The following is a 14129-nucleotide window of genomic DNA, read 5'->3' as shown; positions in this document are numbered from 1 at the left end:
CTGAGCACCGTCATCTCTCACTGCTCTCTTCACTTAACTCTAGCTATAATTCAGTTGCTGTACTCACCTTGATCGGCCACATTGATGACACCGTCCTGGGCCACCGCGATGGCCGAGATGGCCTGGAAGCGGGCGTTCGAGGAGAGCAGCGTCTCGGCGTTGCTCAGGGTGCCGTCGTCGTTTAGGGTGGCGCCCAGGCCCAGATTGGAGCCGGCGCCGCCAGCCGTTGTCTTGGCGCCCAGCAGCACTGTTGTGGTTGTGGTGGGGCCGGTGGACATTAGGCTGCCGCCGGCCACAATGCCGACAAGTGTGCCCGAGTTGCTGCCGGAGATGCTGCCGCCGGGGCAGACGCAGACGCCGCTGCTGTTCAGGACGCCAGCGCCGCTGCCGGTGCCGCTGCTGCCGGCGCTGCCAGCGGCCGAGCTGCCATTATTTCCGTTTCCGCCAGCTGGTGTCGTCGGCGTCGTGCCGCCATTATTGCGTGTCGGATTCACGGTCGTTGAGTAGGCGCCTCCACTGGCCACGCCCAGTCCGACGGCCGCCGAGCCATTGCTGCCATTTCCAATGGCACAGTCGCAGGTCTGAGTGCTGTGGCAAGAACCAAAGAGGAAGAGATGCCAAGAGCATTGCGAGAGCGTTAGTAATGTAACAGGAAATGCTTAGACCCTTAAGCCAGCCACCCACGCCACCCACGCCACCCACATATGTATAACCGTCGTCCATTCACCCAACCGCCGTTATCTGTGGCGCAGGCATCGTTTACATGTCGCTGCCACGCCCCCGCAGCCGGCACACAGACAGTGGGACACACAGCGTGTGCTGCTGCCCAGGGTGGTGCCGGTGCTGAGGCGCTTTGTAACCCGACGCGTATTTATGATGACATTGTTTGTTCGATAAACATTTTAAAGTAAAGTGCAGACAACGCAAACCTGACCCAATGCCTCGCTCCATTCGGAGCCTTTCTTTCAAGCCCCCCAACTCCCTTGAGCTTCTGTCGTGCTCGCTTATCGCGCTCCGGCCACGCCCACCTGAAATGTACGCCCCCGGTAGGGCTGGTGGCTGCTTCTGGCTGTGTGCAGTAGCTACTAAATAAAAAGGTTGATTTATAGTTTCTGTCGTTGGCTCCGGCCGGCGTTTGCGGTGTCTGCTAATTACTTTTGCCACGTCTGCCCCAGCCACGCCCACTTTTCAAAGAGAATGGGACAGCTGCTGCTGCTGTACAATAGCTGAACCCTTTAATGCCATGCAGCCGCGCTCAGACCCTCGATCAGGTCTGTCCATCAAAACAAGCGTCGGAATGGAATTCTATTAGATTAAATAAACTGCCAGCTGCATAAAGTTGCACACACTTGTGTGTGTGTGTGTGTGTGTGTGTGTGTGTGTGCGAGTGTGTGTGAAGTATGCCATATTTATGGCAGACACCCAACCTTCTGCCTGTGCCGCGGCACTAGGTAGTGCGTGGCTCTGGGCAGCCGCAAACTAATCAGCGAAACAAATTAATTAGTTTACTTTGTTCAATGCTATGCGGCTCTGAGCGAGAGGGAGATAGAGCGAGAGGGAGAGGGAGAGAAAGCAAGAGAGTGGGACAGAGAAGAAACGCTCAGTGGAGAGCATATGCTATATTTCAGATTTCAGCTAGGATTTCTTTTTTTCAGTTTTCTCTCTCTATTGCCTCTCTCTCTCCTACCTCACCTCTCTTTATCTCTCTTATAGATCGCAGTTCCATTGAGTTTTTACTGTACCTTAATAGGCAATAATATCTCACGTTCTTGAGTTAAGTTTTTAGTACTGTTCCAGTTTGCTCTTTTTGCTCTTAATTTGAATTTCGTTCGTTTTGCAGCACTGTTATTTCTCTTATGCAACACTGAATGCAAGCTTGTTTTTTTACAGCTTTCTTCTTAACTAATACAACTTTCGTCTTATTATAGCAACTACAGTTTTTTTTTCTCTTTCATTATGAGTTGTTAACCAACACTGTTTTATTAGTATAAGCTCAATGATACATTAGGCATTTTTTGTAAGGCTTCTCAAGTACTAAGCAACATTTGGCGACTGCTTTTATATTCTCTTGCCTACGTTATGCAACACTTAAAACCAATTTTGTCTGCTATAAAATCATCTCATTGTTTCTGATTTCTGAACGTGTTACAGCACTGCTTTCTCTTAATTGCTGCCACTTGCAGCATTCGTTTTGATGGCTTTGCAGGCTGCTCATTAATTCTCAAGCACCTTGCAACACTGTTCAATTAGAAATCATTTCGTTTTCCAAGGCGTTTCGCCTGCTTTCCACTTGCCAACTCAATTCCATTCAATTCGATTCCATTCAATTCGAGTCAATGCGTTGGCCAACACTGCACGTGGCACAAAATGCAAATATGCTCGTTGGCTGTGTGACACACTAGCACACTAATACACTCACACACACACATGCAGACACACACACGTCTAGCAATTCCCAAATGCCAAAATTCCAATTAATTTTTTGGTCACTGTTTTTGATGCTTTAAAGAAGATTTAATCAAGTCAAATAAAGTAAACTGTGCAGCACCATTTATCGATTGGCCTCGAATGAGCACACACACACACACACACACACATGCATGTATGCATATGTATGTGTGCATATATGCTGTGCATACAACTGTAGCACTAGCCTAGCTGCATTGACATTTATTGGCCGAGTTTTGGTTGCACTGGCAGCAAATTTTATGCAAGTGCAGCTGAAAAATATGCATACCCTGCGTATCATCCAAGTGGTTAGTGGGGTGTACTTGTCATAGGCATTAGATTTATGGAGCTGCTAACAGCTGAGGGTTGAATCGAAAACTCAATTCCTTCATCGATATTTCTGTTTAGGAATTTAGCACTGGTTTAAGCCTTCGAATTTCGAATTTTGCAATGTGTTCTACCTACTAAGAAAATTATCTATACCCGTTCTATGCTTCCATGGGTTTCTCTCTCAATTTATCGATATATATCGATGATATATATGCCCAGTCTAGCTAACGTCTGGCTCTTTCAGTTCTGTTTACCCACAAATCGTTTGCATCGCCCACTCTACAGGGTATCCGTCAGTCGCGCCGTCTACGTTTCCAGCCTGTCTGTTTTTATTTATGCCCCTCTAGAGATATCGCTTTTTGGCAAAATGCAAATGGCCAAAAAGCGCTCGAACCGTCAGATAATTGGGTCAAATATGCGCATAAACAAGTTGCGAATCCCCAATGGACGCCAGCATCGAACGGGCCGAGTGTTGGTGTTGGTGTTGGTGTTGGTGTTGGTTCGCTCTGCATTGATTACTCACCCGGTGCCCTCCTGTTTGCCAGCAAAGTAACGCATATTGCCAGCGGTGTCAACGACGCGTATCGAATTGATGCGCCTCGAATCGCTGTCCGCAATGTAGAGATCGCCGAAGGGTGAGAAGGCCATGGCCAGGACGGTGCCGAGGACATTGTCGGTGGCCGTTTTGTTGACGCGATTGTCCGGCCCGTTGTTGCTGCAGTGCAGCGGCGTGCCAGCCACGACGCGTATCTTCATGTCCGACGTGAGGCGCAGCACGAGCCGATCGTCGATGAAGTGAAGCGAGCCGTCGAGCGGACTCAGTGCCAGGCCTGTGGGCCACTGCAGTTGCGCCTGATTGGCCATCAGGGTGCCCGAGCAGGGCGCCGGACTCCAGTGATTGTGATGGCCATGATGGCCAATGAGCGTGTGGATGACGCCCTTGGGATCCACGGCGCGTATGTTGGTGCCGTCGGCAATGTACATGGTGCGATCGGCGGCAATGGCCAGGCCCTTGGGATGGGAGAGGCGCGCCTGCAGGGCCGGGCCGCCGTCGCCGCAGTTGCCCTCGTCGCCGGGAATGCAGCGCTGGCCGCTGCCCACAACGGGCTCACTGTTGATGCTCGGATCCTTGACCTTCTCGAGCCGTAGCAGACGCAGTATCTGATGCCTTTCCGGGTCCGAAATGTACAGGTGTCCGTCGGCCGGCGATACGGCCAAATAGTACTGATACGAGACCTGGGTAGCGCTCAGCTGGAGTATGGTGAAGACCTTGCCGTCGGGCGTGATGCGACGCACCAGATTGAAGTCGCCCACATAGAGACTGCCGTCGGGTCCCGTGGCCAGGGCGATCGGTGTCAGCAGCTTGGCATCCTTGGCCACGCCGTTGCAATAGTCCGGACAGTTGAGCGGACGCTGCAGGCCGGTGCCCATGACGACCTTGACGGTGCGCGGATACTCCTTCATGTGGAGCGTGGAGCCGTCGCCCTTCTGCAGTATGCCCTCATGGAAATTGTAATGATGGTGTATGTCCAGGCCCCAGCCACCGATGTCAGAGATGTCCACATCGTAGCCCTGCAGCTTCGCAGTCTGCGTTATCCAAACCGGAGTCAGGCACGTGCTGTGCTGATAGCCCACGGAGATGCGGGCGATGGTCACGCCGTAGACCTTCTGCCGGTAGACGTTGCGCTTGTTCCAGGCAAACGTATGAATCAAGTTCGGATCCGCCTCGTAGGTCTTCACGTGCAGTGCGCCCTCGATCTCCACGCCCACGTGCACATGGGTCAGCGTCTTGGGTATTATCTCCGAGGTCAGGCGCATGCGCACAATGCTCAAATAGCCGGAGGCTTGCGACGATTGGTATGTGAGATGCAGGTCGGAGCCGGGTATTTGAATCGACTCCTGGACAATCTGTGAACGGGAAAGTCAAAAATTCATGATGGGTTAGTGTTGGAAAGTGACCAAAGCTGAATGTCTATGAGCGGGTAAGACATTAGTAAAGTGTGAGTAGATAGGGTAGATGCGATAGTGAATAAATGAAATGTATAAATAGGAGACAAAAGTGATGCAAAGTTAGTGTTGGAAAGTGGCAAAAGCTAAGTACTCATGGGAGGGTGAGACATTAGGGAATGTTAAGGCATAGGGCGAGATATGGACGAAGATGGATAAAAGTAAAAATGAGTGACTAAAAGAAAAAGGTTGGAAAATCCTAGTGTGCTAGTGTTGGAAAGTGAACAACATTAATTGTGTGTGCTATGAGTGAAAGGTATAAGATACAGAGATAGATAGATAGAGAGAGAGGTGGAGAAGGAGAGAGAGAGAAAGTGCCACTAAATTGCAGTGTTGAGCAATGCTTTAAGCTGCAGGGAGCTTGTAAAATTGACTGCAAAATGCAGGCAATCAAGAATTATTGTCAGAGTGGAGAGAGCGAGAGGCAGCAGAGGTAGGTCAAAGCGAAAGGAAAATGGAGGCAATCAGGGCCGGGGTGGGCGGGCCTTTGAGAGCACTATAATTGTCGCTGCCTCTAAGTGAGTTAGTTATTAGCCTTGCGGTCGGGTCGCTGGCTCGCTGGCTCGCTGCGTGGAGCGCAGCTGGAGCACAAGGCATAATGCAGCAATTAAACGTAATGCTCAGCTCTCTCAGTCACTTTCTCTCTCTCTCTCTCTCTCTCTGCCTCTCTCTGCCCCTCTCTGTCCCTCTCTGCTTGTGCTTGGCTCGTTGCAAAGTTATAATGTCATTAAGGCGAACTTTAAATTAATTAAAACTACGCAGCGTCCAGCTGTTGCCCGCTGCACGGCCCGCTAATTAGGAGTGGCATTAGAGAGGATGAGCCCAGCCCAATGGCAAGCAGGTTGGCTAGAGGCAAGAGTAAGGGTAAGGGGTCAGGTGCTTGGGGGCCAAGATACTAAGGGGCTAAGGGACTATTCAGCTCACCTGGGTCTCGGCAAAGATGACGCGCTTGCCGGGCATCGCGCCCACGCCGTTCGGCATCCAAGTGCTAATCAGCTGGGGCTTCAGCTTCTCGTGATCGTGATCCATGCACACTTTGCTCGCATCGTTCGCCTCGTCCGCCGTGTGATAGTGTATGGAGTTGAGGAATGTCAGCGCCGGATTCAATGGAGCCACTCTGTGGAAAGCAAACAATCGAATTGGCATTAATACAAAGTCCATAGAGCATATATAAGCCGGATTTGTATATGAAGCTATCGTTGCTGATCTCTTACTTGATATTGCGACTCGTCGTCTCATCGTCGTCGCTCAGCTGCATCTGGACTGGGGGCAGCACCACGATGCGATTCCAGGGCACGAAGACGGTGCGGGTCAGTGGACGGAATGGCGAACGCTGGAACTGTAAGGTGACAGCGCCGCCGCCATTAACCAAAACGTCAAACCTGCAAGAGAGAGTGAGAGAGACAGAGTGAGAGCAAGAATAAAACAAGTGCAACAACAAATTTCACGGCACAAAACATGCAAATTAATATTTTAATAAAGTTTTGGGATGCGTTTGACGCACGAGTAGACAGACAGCCCACAATATTCAAGGCCTACCCCCCTCACCGCACACCCCACACCGCAGACCCCACCCTCAACATTGAGCAGCGCCCGCTGAGCAGATAATACCTCAATTGTTTGTCGAAATTGAAAAACTTTAGGATTTGTGTTGGGGCAACAACAGCAACAACAACAACAGCAGATGGCAGCGACAACAATTGCTAGAGCATAAGTTAAGACCTCAGTCAGCTGTGGCCCAACCCTTAAGCCACGCCCACCCCAGTCACACACAGCCAGCCCACTCATCGAGACGCCCGCTTTTAGCCGCATTAAATATAATGATGGCGATTGCGTTCGGGCCGCCTTCTCATTATTGCGAGTATTTTTCGCATTGGCGTACGAAAAGTTGCAAAAACTTCGACCAGGCAATAGCTAGCAGAAGAAGAAGCAGCAGCAGAAGCAGCAGCAACAGTGTTGGAAAACAAAGGCCAGCAGCAGCAACAGCAACAACAAGGCGTGGCCAGTGGCGCAGAAAGCTTAAGAAATGGCAAAACTTTTGCTTTGGAAATATTTAATTAATGTGATTTTTAATTGTGTTTGTATGAAGCAGCAGCTGCTAAAAGAGACGGCAAATCAGAGTGAGAGAGAGCGAGCGAGTGAGAGATACGAAGAGATTTGTGGCAAAGTCTAGGCTATATCCATTACAGCCGCGCCCACATTCACAATAACATATGTTATACGGAAACAGAAAAAAATAATTAAAATTAAATGGCAACTAAAAGAAAAAAAAAATAAACAAAAAACGAGAATAATTACATTAAATTTCACAATAAACAAAGGCAAAAGCCACATTTGAAAACAATTCGATAAATAAGCATAAAAACAAATGAAATAAACCATGAAGAGGGCGCGATATACGACTTAAAGATACCCTGTGACCGCAAGTAAATGTGGCTAAATATGATAATAAATCAAATGATCATTTGAATTAACATTTAAATAATTTAAATCGCGTTGCTGCCATTTTGATCATATTCTATTCTAATTTGTCACCTTTACAATTGCGGCCATTTTGCAATTTCCAATCTACTGAAGAATGTCGTCTACTACTCACATTCTATTCGCCCAGTGCCTAGCCTAACCACTGACTTATATAGCCATCTCGCTCACTCATTGAGTTTCTAGTCGCAGTCTCTGCGTCCAATGGACACTCAATGCAAGCAAATTCAAAGACTCATAGCAGCCATCTCGCTCTCTCGTTCAGCAACAGCGCAGACTATGTTCAGCAAAAGCTATATTTGTCTCGCTCTTTTGCACTCTCTTGGTAAGACAATGAGAGGCATGCAAACTGAATCGTATAAGAATTTTGCATTTCCAACTAGACAGCTCTACTGCTGCTGTAATCTAATTGGTATGAATTGGGAAACTTGTGAAACAAATTCGAACTCAGCTTTTATAAAATTTTAAATAATGATAATTTGTATATGCTTTTGTAAATTAAATAAATATATAATTTAAAATGCCCTAAATATATACACAATCTAATATTTATATGCATGTAAAATTATATTAAAAGGAACAAAATTAACAAAAATATTCGAACAATTAATATGCCCCACTGTGCGGCAATCAGTTGTTGCTAAAGGGTATAGCATTAAATATTTGTTACAATTTTTGCTAATTTAATTTAATTGTTGTCACGCTTAAAAAGAGTTACAATTGCCGTTATTGTTATGACAATTGTTGCTGCTGCCTTTGTTGTTGTTGTTGGTGGTGGTGGTGGTGGTGGTGGTGCTGCTGGTGGTGGTGTTCCGGCATTCATACTCGCGACGCACACAAATGCAATTTACAACTTTTATAATATGTGGCTAAAAATGCCAACAGTAATCCCCTGCAGCACAATATAATGACTTTTATTACCTTTATTACTACTCGGGCAGACAACAACAACAATAGCTACAACAACAACAACAACAGCAACAGCAACAATCAACAATGCATGTCAAAGGACGACAGCAACAATGGCAAACCAGCAACAGGACAGCAAATGAAGCAAAGCAACAAAAAATTAAAGTCGAAAAAAAGAGGAAAGGAACAGCTCACTTTTGAATACAGCAATCGGGCGTAATCAACAGCTGACTACACGCTCAATTAGAAATAAATGTGGAGTCATAAAAAAGGAAGTCAATAGTGATACATATCCCACCTCTAAAGTTGAGGCATATATGCCTGTTCATCATGGCTCAGAGGGGCATATTAGCTGATTCATCTATGATATTTTATATGTCTCTCACAGAGATCTTCTATTGCGGGTCTCTAAATGTAGCAGAGCTTTGCTAGGTATAGTTTTTCTACCTCGAGAATATTTGGTATACTCTCAACTCTTACAGCATGCGGAAAAATGCCCAAAGCCAATCAACTCTTATTTCGTAATGTGAACGAGCATAAACAGCGAAAAACATACAAATTAAGCAAACTCAAAAAAAAAAAAAAAAGAAGCCAAAAGAACAGCGAGAAACGAGTAAGATATCTATACGTTAAAGATGATACGACTGAGGCGATACCCTGGAAAACCGCTTGACAAGTATGAAGCAGACTGAGAAGCCAAAGAGAAGCTAAATATCAAAGCAAGATGCAAAGGCAGGCGAAAGAGTAGAGCTGAGAGAAGCGAGAAGCTCTCGGGAGGAAAGCAAGAGAATCGCGAGAGACGTAAGAAGGAGGCAGACTGAAGAAGCAAATGTGAGAAGCAAAAGCAAATATGTATTTTAAATAGCGAATACAAATCGAAATTGCTCTATCTCTCTCTCTCTCTCTCTCTCTCTCTTTCCCTCACTCTACTGGGCACAGTGCATAAAACTTACAGAATATGTAATAATGGGGAGTGTCCGACGAGCAGATACCCCAAAGTTCCCACCGATCAGCAGCGAAATATTTCCATGATTATCGATAAGGAAATGGAATAAGTTATCGATATCAGCTAAGCTCATCGTAGCATTATGTGCTCTGCCACGCCTTCGACTACATTTTCCTTAAGCGCATATACCCTGCATATACCCATGTTCAATGTTGAGGTTCGGGGTGTAAAAATGGAGCACAGCATGTGTGTGTGAGTCTAAGTGTGTGTGTGTGTGTGTGTTTGGCAAGCTTAATAAGAGCATAAAATTGAAATAAACATTATAAATACAAAGCCATAAAAGCAAACTCGCGCGAACATTAAGAGTAACAGCTACAACAACAACAACAACAACAACAACAACAGCAACAGCAGCAGCAGAAGGGGAAAAAACAGCGAGTGAACATTAACAACAAGCAACAGTGGCGCCGAAAAGTATGTGTTACATATGTAAGTAGGTAACACACATATGTGTGTGTGTGTGTGTGTGCGTGTGTGTGTGAGTGTTGCTCGTTAAGTTGCTAAGCCAAAGGAGAAAAGAAGAAGAAAAGCTGCAAAACATGGCTCGGACGCAGTAGAGCTGGCAGGCAAAGTTCTGTATGTATGCGCACACAGTGAGCAACAAAACTATACGCATAATTCATACTAATAAGCTGCACGACAAATTGAAAGATATTCTGGGGAAAATACTGAAATTCCTTTGAACTAACTGTAAGCTCTGCGAGGGTATATGTGTGTTTCACTCTTTTCCATACTACAGCTAATTCTGGGAAAATAGATATATGAATCGAGATACATGCCTATATGTGTTTCAAAGTGTAGTATATTCTAGGTGCATGTATTTCTTATTGGAAAATTTTATATATTATATCTTGACTCATATAAGTTTCTCTCTTTTCTATACCATAGTTAATTCTGGGAACTTGAATATCATATCTCGATAAATATATGTATTTCAAATTGTAATATATTCTAGGTAGATATACATACATATATGTATATATTATATCTCGACTCATTTAAGTTGCTCTGTTTTCCATGCTATAGTTTCTTCTAGGAATCATTTTTCATTTCATATATTATATCTCGGTTCCTATAAATCTCTATATTTTCCAAAATGTATATTCTAGGAATCGTTTCTTATTTCATTGATTCCCATTGAAAAACATATTTATATTATATCCCGATTCCTATAAGCCTCTCGCTGCTGAACATACATTGGAGTTTATTCTAGGAATCATTTTACACTTCATATCATTTTAGTAATATATTACATCTGAATTCCTATAAGTTTCTCGTTCCATTTACATTTTATACATACTTCAAGGGAATAAGTTGAGCGTATTTTAAGCTTGCTTGGTATTGGAGAGGGATGTCTGCTAGCAAATATATTTAAATTCTTTCTTTCATTTTCTTTCTCTCAATTCATTTGGCTGACTTATTTTAGAAAGAACTTTCGTTCAGATGATGATTGCAGCAAATACTAGACTTAAAACTTATGTAACTCATCTATAATGCTGGGAAGCTAATGAGAAGACCCATAGGTTGTTAAGGCACTGCTAGTTTCTCTCGTATCAATTTCTTGCATTTCCGTTTGTTTCTTCATTTCATTTGGGCGAACACAAAACTGAATTTCAGCAGCATTATGCGATAAGATAAGCACAGCCTGTCCCATAGGTCTAAGCTTCTCTCTTTTCACATGCTTTACTCCAATTGAATGGTTGCTCATCTCTTGCACTCTTTTGTTTGTTTTTCATTTCTTATCTGGCTTTGTGTTACATTTCCTTCAATATATCACTCAATCCTTTTATATTCTTCGCTTCTCTCTCTCTCTCTCTCTCTCTCTCTCTCTCTCTCTCTGCTCTCTTGGCAGTAAATGAGGTCAACTGCTTGCACGTACACTAAATAGTATTTAACATGGTCACCCTGTGCCGCACACCCTGTGCTGTGTGCTGGGCGACTTACTTTGAGATGATTGCAGCGAGTAACTAAAACTCGGACTCAATGGGAATCCAAATGGGAAACATTTAGTTTATTGCATGCAAGTGTGCAATATTTTCATAGCACACTGTGCTCCTGCTGCCGGCTGCTGCTTTGAAGGCCGGCACATTTAATTTTATAGAGCACTGTATGTGTATGTGTGTGTGTGTGTGTGTGTGTGTGTGTGCATGGCCATCATATGCGGACTATATAGAGCTAAAAATAATGTGAACATAAACAGGAATTATTGCCAGCTAAAAATAAGAATGTAGCAACACGAAGACGGTGCCCAAGCAGGAGCCCGAGCAACTTTAAAATCCTTCAAAGGCAGCCCAAACACGAGCAAAGGCGAAGACGAAGGGGGAGACAGAGACAGAGACAGAGACAGAGAGAGGGAGAGAGCAAGTGAGAGAGCGGGCACTGAACAAGATAGATAAACAACAACAAAGTAGCCATAATAAAAATAAATAAAAACTGAAGAATTTATGTCCTCCACCAAATCAGAGCTCTAAGAAGCTGACAACGAAGGACACAGCGCAGAGCACACAGGACTCGCAGCACGGGACTCGGGACAACAGAAATCAGAGCATGTTTGTGATTTTCCGTGTGTATTCGCTCTATATGTATATATATATATATATATATATATATATATATATGTATATGTTTATATATGTTTATATACAAGTATATGTATGTAATAAAATTTTTTTGTTTTGTTCTGCTGGCTTCACAGTTGGGCGCTTGCTTTATAATTGTTTACGTTGTTGTTGTTGTTGTTGTTGCTGCTATTGTTGTTGCCCTCCGCTGATTGCAAAATGGGACGACGACGGCAGCTGGGTAGGTGGCCACTGGCCAGGCAAATGTGAAAAATGGTCAACGCCAGCGGCATTTAACGGCCACTGGGCTAATGAGAAATTATGGCACAGTAGGTAAAAATGTAATCGCACGCTCACACACACCACCACAGCCACTCACATAAGTATGCAACACTTTTGCCAGTCGAACAATGCGACAACAACTGCTGACAGTCTCTGTCTCTCTCCCACTCTCTCTCTTTGTATGTGCGTGTGTAGAAGTAAACACAAATAATCATCAGACAGTTAGTTTGGCTCTCGGTCTATCTGGCTGTTGCACAGATTTTATTTGTGTGACATACCCTGTAGTCAGGCCAACTGTTAGGCAAGGGGTATACTCAAGGGAGCCATATGCATGTGACATGTCTGGGAAATGACTCAGCGAGAACTTGACTATAATAAGCTCATATACTTTTATCTATTTCTATGTTGTCTACTCTTCTATTGGAAATTCTCTGATGAGTCTTATCCAGGTCTTCTTTTTCTAAGGGATTTTTGCTCAACTTCTCATCTAGCTAATGTTGCTCCAATAATTTTTGAAGTAACTTTCTTTATATTCCACATCTCTCTCATTCATCTATCTCGTTTTCTCTCTGCTCTCATTGCCACGTTAACGTTTCACTCTTTTCTTCGTAGATGTCCCAAGCTATTCTCTCTTCTCAAGTGTTTTCATCATAGGCTCTCATGAAACTTCGCCTAGCTAAGAGCAGAGAGAACAGAAGAGAAAATCACATCATCTGCCATATTTCCGCTTTTCTTCGTCTTGCGCTCGCCCTCCACTACTTTAGCTCTTCTAAAGTCTTTTAGGCACTAGCTTACAGGGCATCTGCTAGTCTATCATGCCCATCAATTTCAACATTTTGTTGTTGCTGGACATAATAAAATCAGCAGCGCAACGTCAGGCAAAGCGGGTGCGAAATGTTTATTTAAATTGGCCAGCAAAGACACCCACATACACACACTGCACACAGATACACACGTGCACACACACACACATGCATGTTAGGCAAAAGAAAATGTCAACAACACAACAACAATAACATTTTGGGTTGATTTTGTTGTGCTGGCAACAGCGGAAATCCTTTTTACCAAAAACAACTGCAAAAATATTTATATTAGATATATTGGATTGGCGAAAGTCCCTCTCCTGCCCCCCTTACCCACACACACACTCTCTCTCTCTTTTTCTCTAGTTCTATCTCTTACTGTATATCTTTAGCCCCAAGCCTCATCTCTGGCGCAGCTTTTCCATTTTCTATTTTCTATTTCTATTTTCATTTTATATTTTCATTTTCCCTTTTTGGTGTGTCTCTGAATGTATGTGTATGTGTGTGCTTTGATTTAAATTTCATTCAAGCAAATGCCAAATGCGAATGACGCTCAAATGCTGCTGACAAAACTTATATACATATAGCTATACATATACATACTTATATATATTGTAGATAAATTCTTGTCTGGCTTCGTGTCTGGCACGCTGATTGGAATGCCATAAGCAAAAACTGCAAATATTTCCATGTCTTTATGATTTTTAAATGCTTCCTCACATTAGTTCTTTATGATTGCAATTGCAATAAGTCCCAACTTGAAGTGAACTCTGGATATCGTTTAGACTTCATATTTTAAGCTGGCCATGAGTCAAAGAGTCAATTCACTGAGCTACCTATCGATGAGTTCTTCTCCTTCTTAGCTTAATCTTTTAAGTGTATAGAAGAAGAGTTGATTTGAATAAGCTAAAGTATTACAAAATGAGCTTGCTTTAGCTGTCATCGATATTTATTGTCATTTATAAAGATATCGATATATATCGATCTTATTTTTCTATATTTCCCATGTATGTTATCTTCAGTCGTCTCTAGCTTTTCTATCGTTTATCTTCTACCTTTCATCTCCGATCATCTATCTTGTATCTTGATCTTGTATCTTGTATCTTGTATCTTGTATCTTGTATCTTGTATCTTGTATCTTGAACTTGTATCTTGTATCTTGTATCTTGTATCTTGTATCTTGTATCTTGTATCTTGTATCTTGTATCTTGTATCTTGTATCTTGTATCTTGTATCTTGTATCTTGAACTTGTATCTTGTATCTTGTATCTTGTATCTTGTATCTTGTATCTTGTATCTTGTATC

At 43.8% G+C, this 14129-nt stretch overlaps 1 protein-coding gene across 9 annotated transcripts in view; it reads right to left on the bottom strand.

Annotated features, from left to right (window-relative positions):
* The window catches only part of Ten-a (Teneurin-a transmembrane protein), a 308074-nt gene that overhangs the window by 14297 nt on the left and 279648 nt on the right, over positions 1-14129 (bottom strand). For all 9 annotated transcript variants that reach the window (XM_089474227.1, XM_089474225.1, XM_089474232.1 and 6 more), the window contains 4 exons: positions 6000-6167; positions 5710-5902; positions 3302-4686; positions 68-588 (listed from right to left, as the gene is read on the bottom strand). In XM_089474227.1, the coding sequence (XP_089330353.1) occupies positions 68-588; positions 3302-4686; positions 5710-5902; positions 6000-6167 (2267 nt within the window). The remainder of the gene's footprint in view (positions 1-67; positions 589-3301; positions 4687-5709; positions 5903-5999; positions 6168-14129) is intronic.

Source organism: Drosophila arizonae, chromosome X (assembly GCF_054131065.1).
Source record: "Drosophila arizonae isolate 15081-1271.41 chromosome X, UAZ_ARI_1.0, whole genome shotgun sequence".
NCBI classification, from domain to species: domain Eukaryota; kingdom Metazoa; phylum Arthropoda; class Insecta; order Diptera; family Drosophilidae; genus Drosophila; species Drosophila arizonae.
The sequence above is the reverse complement of the archived record's forward strand: the minus strand, read 5'-3'. Positions and strand labels throughout refer to the sequence as shown.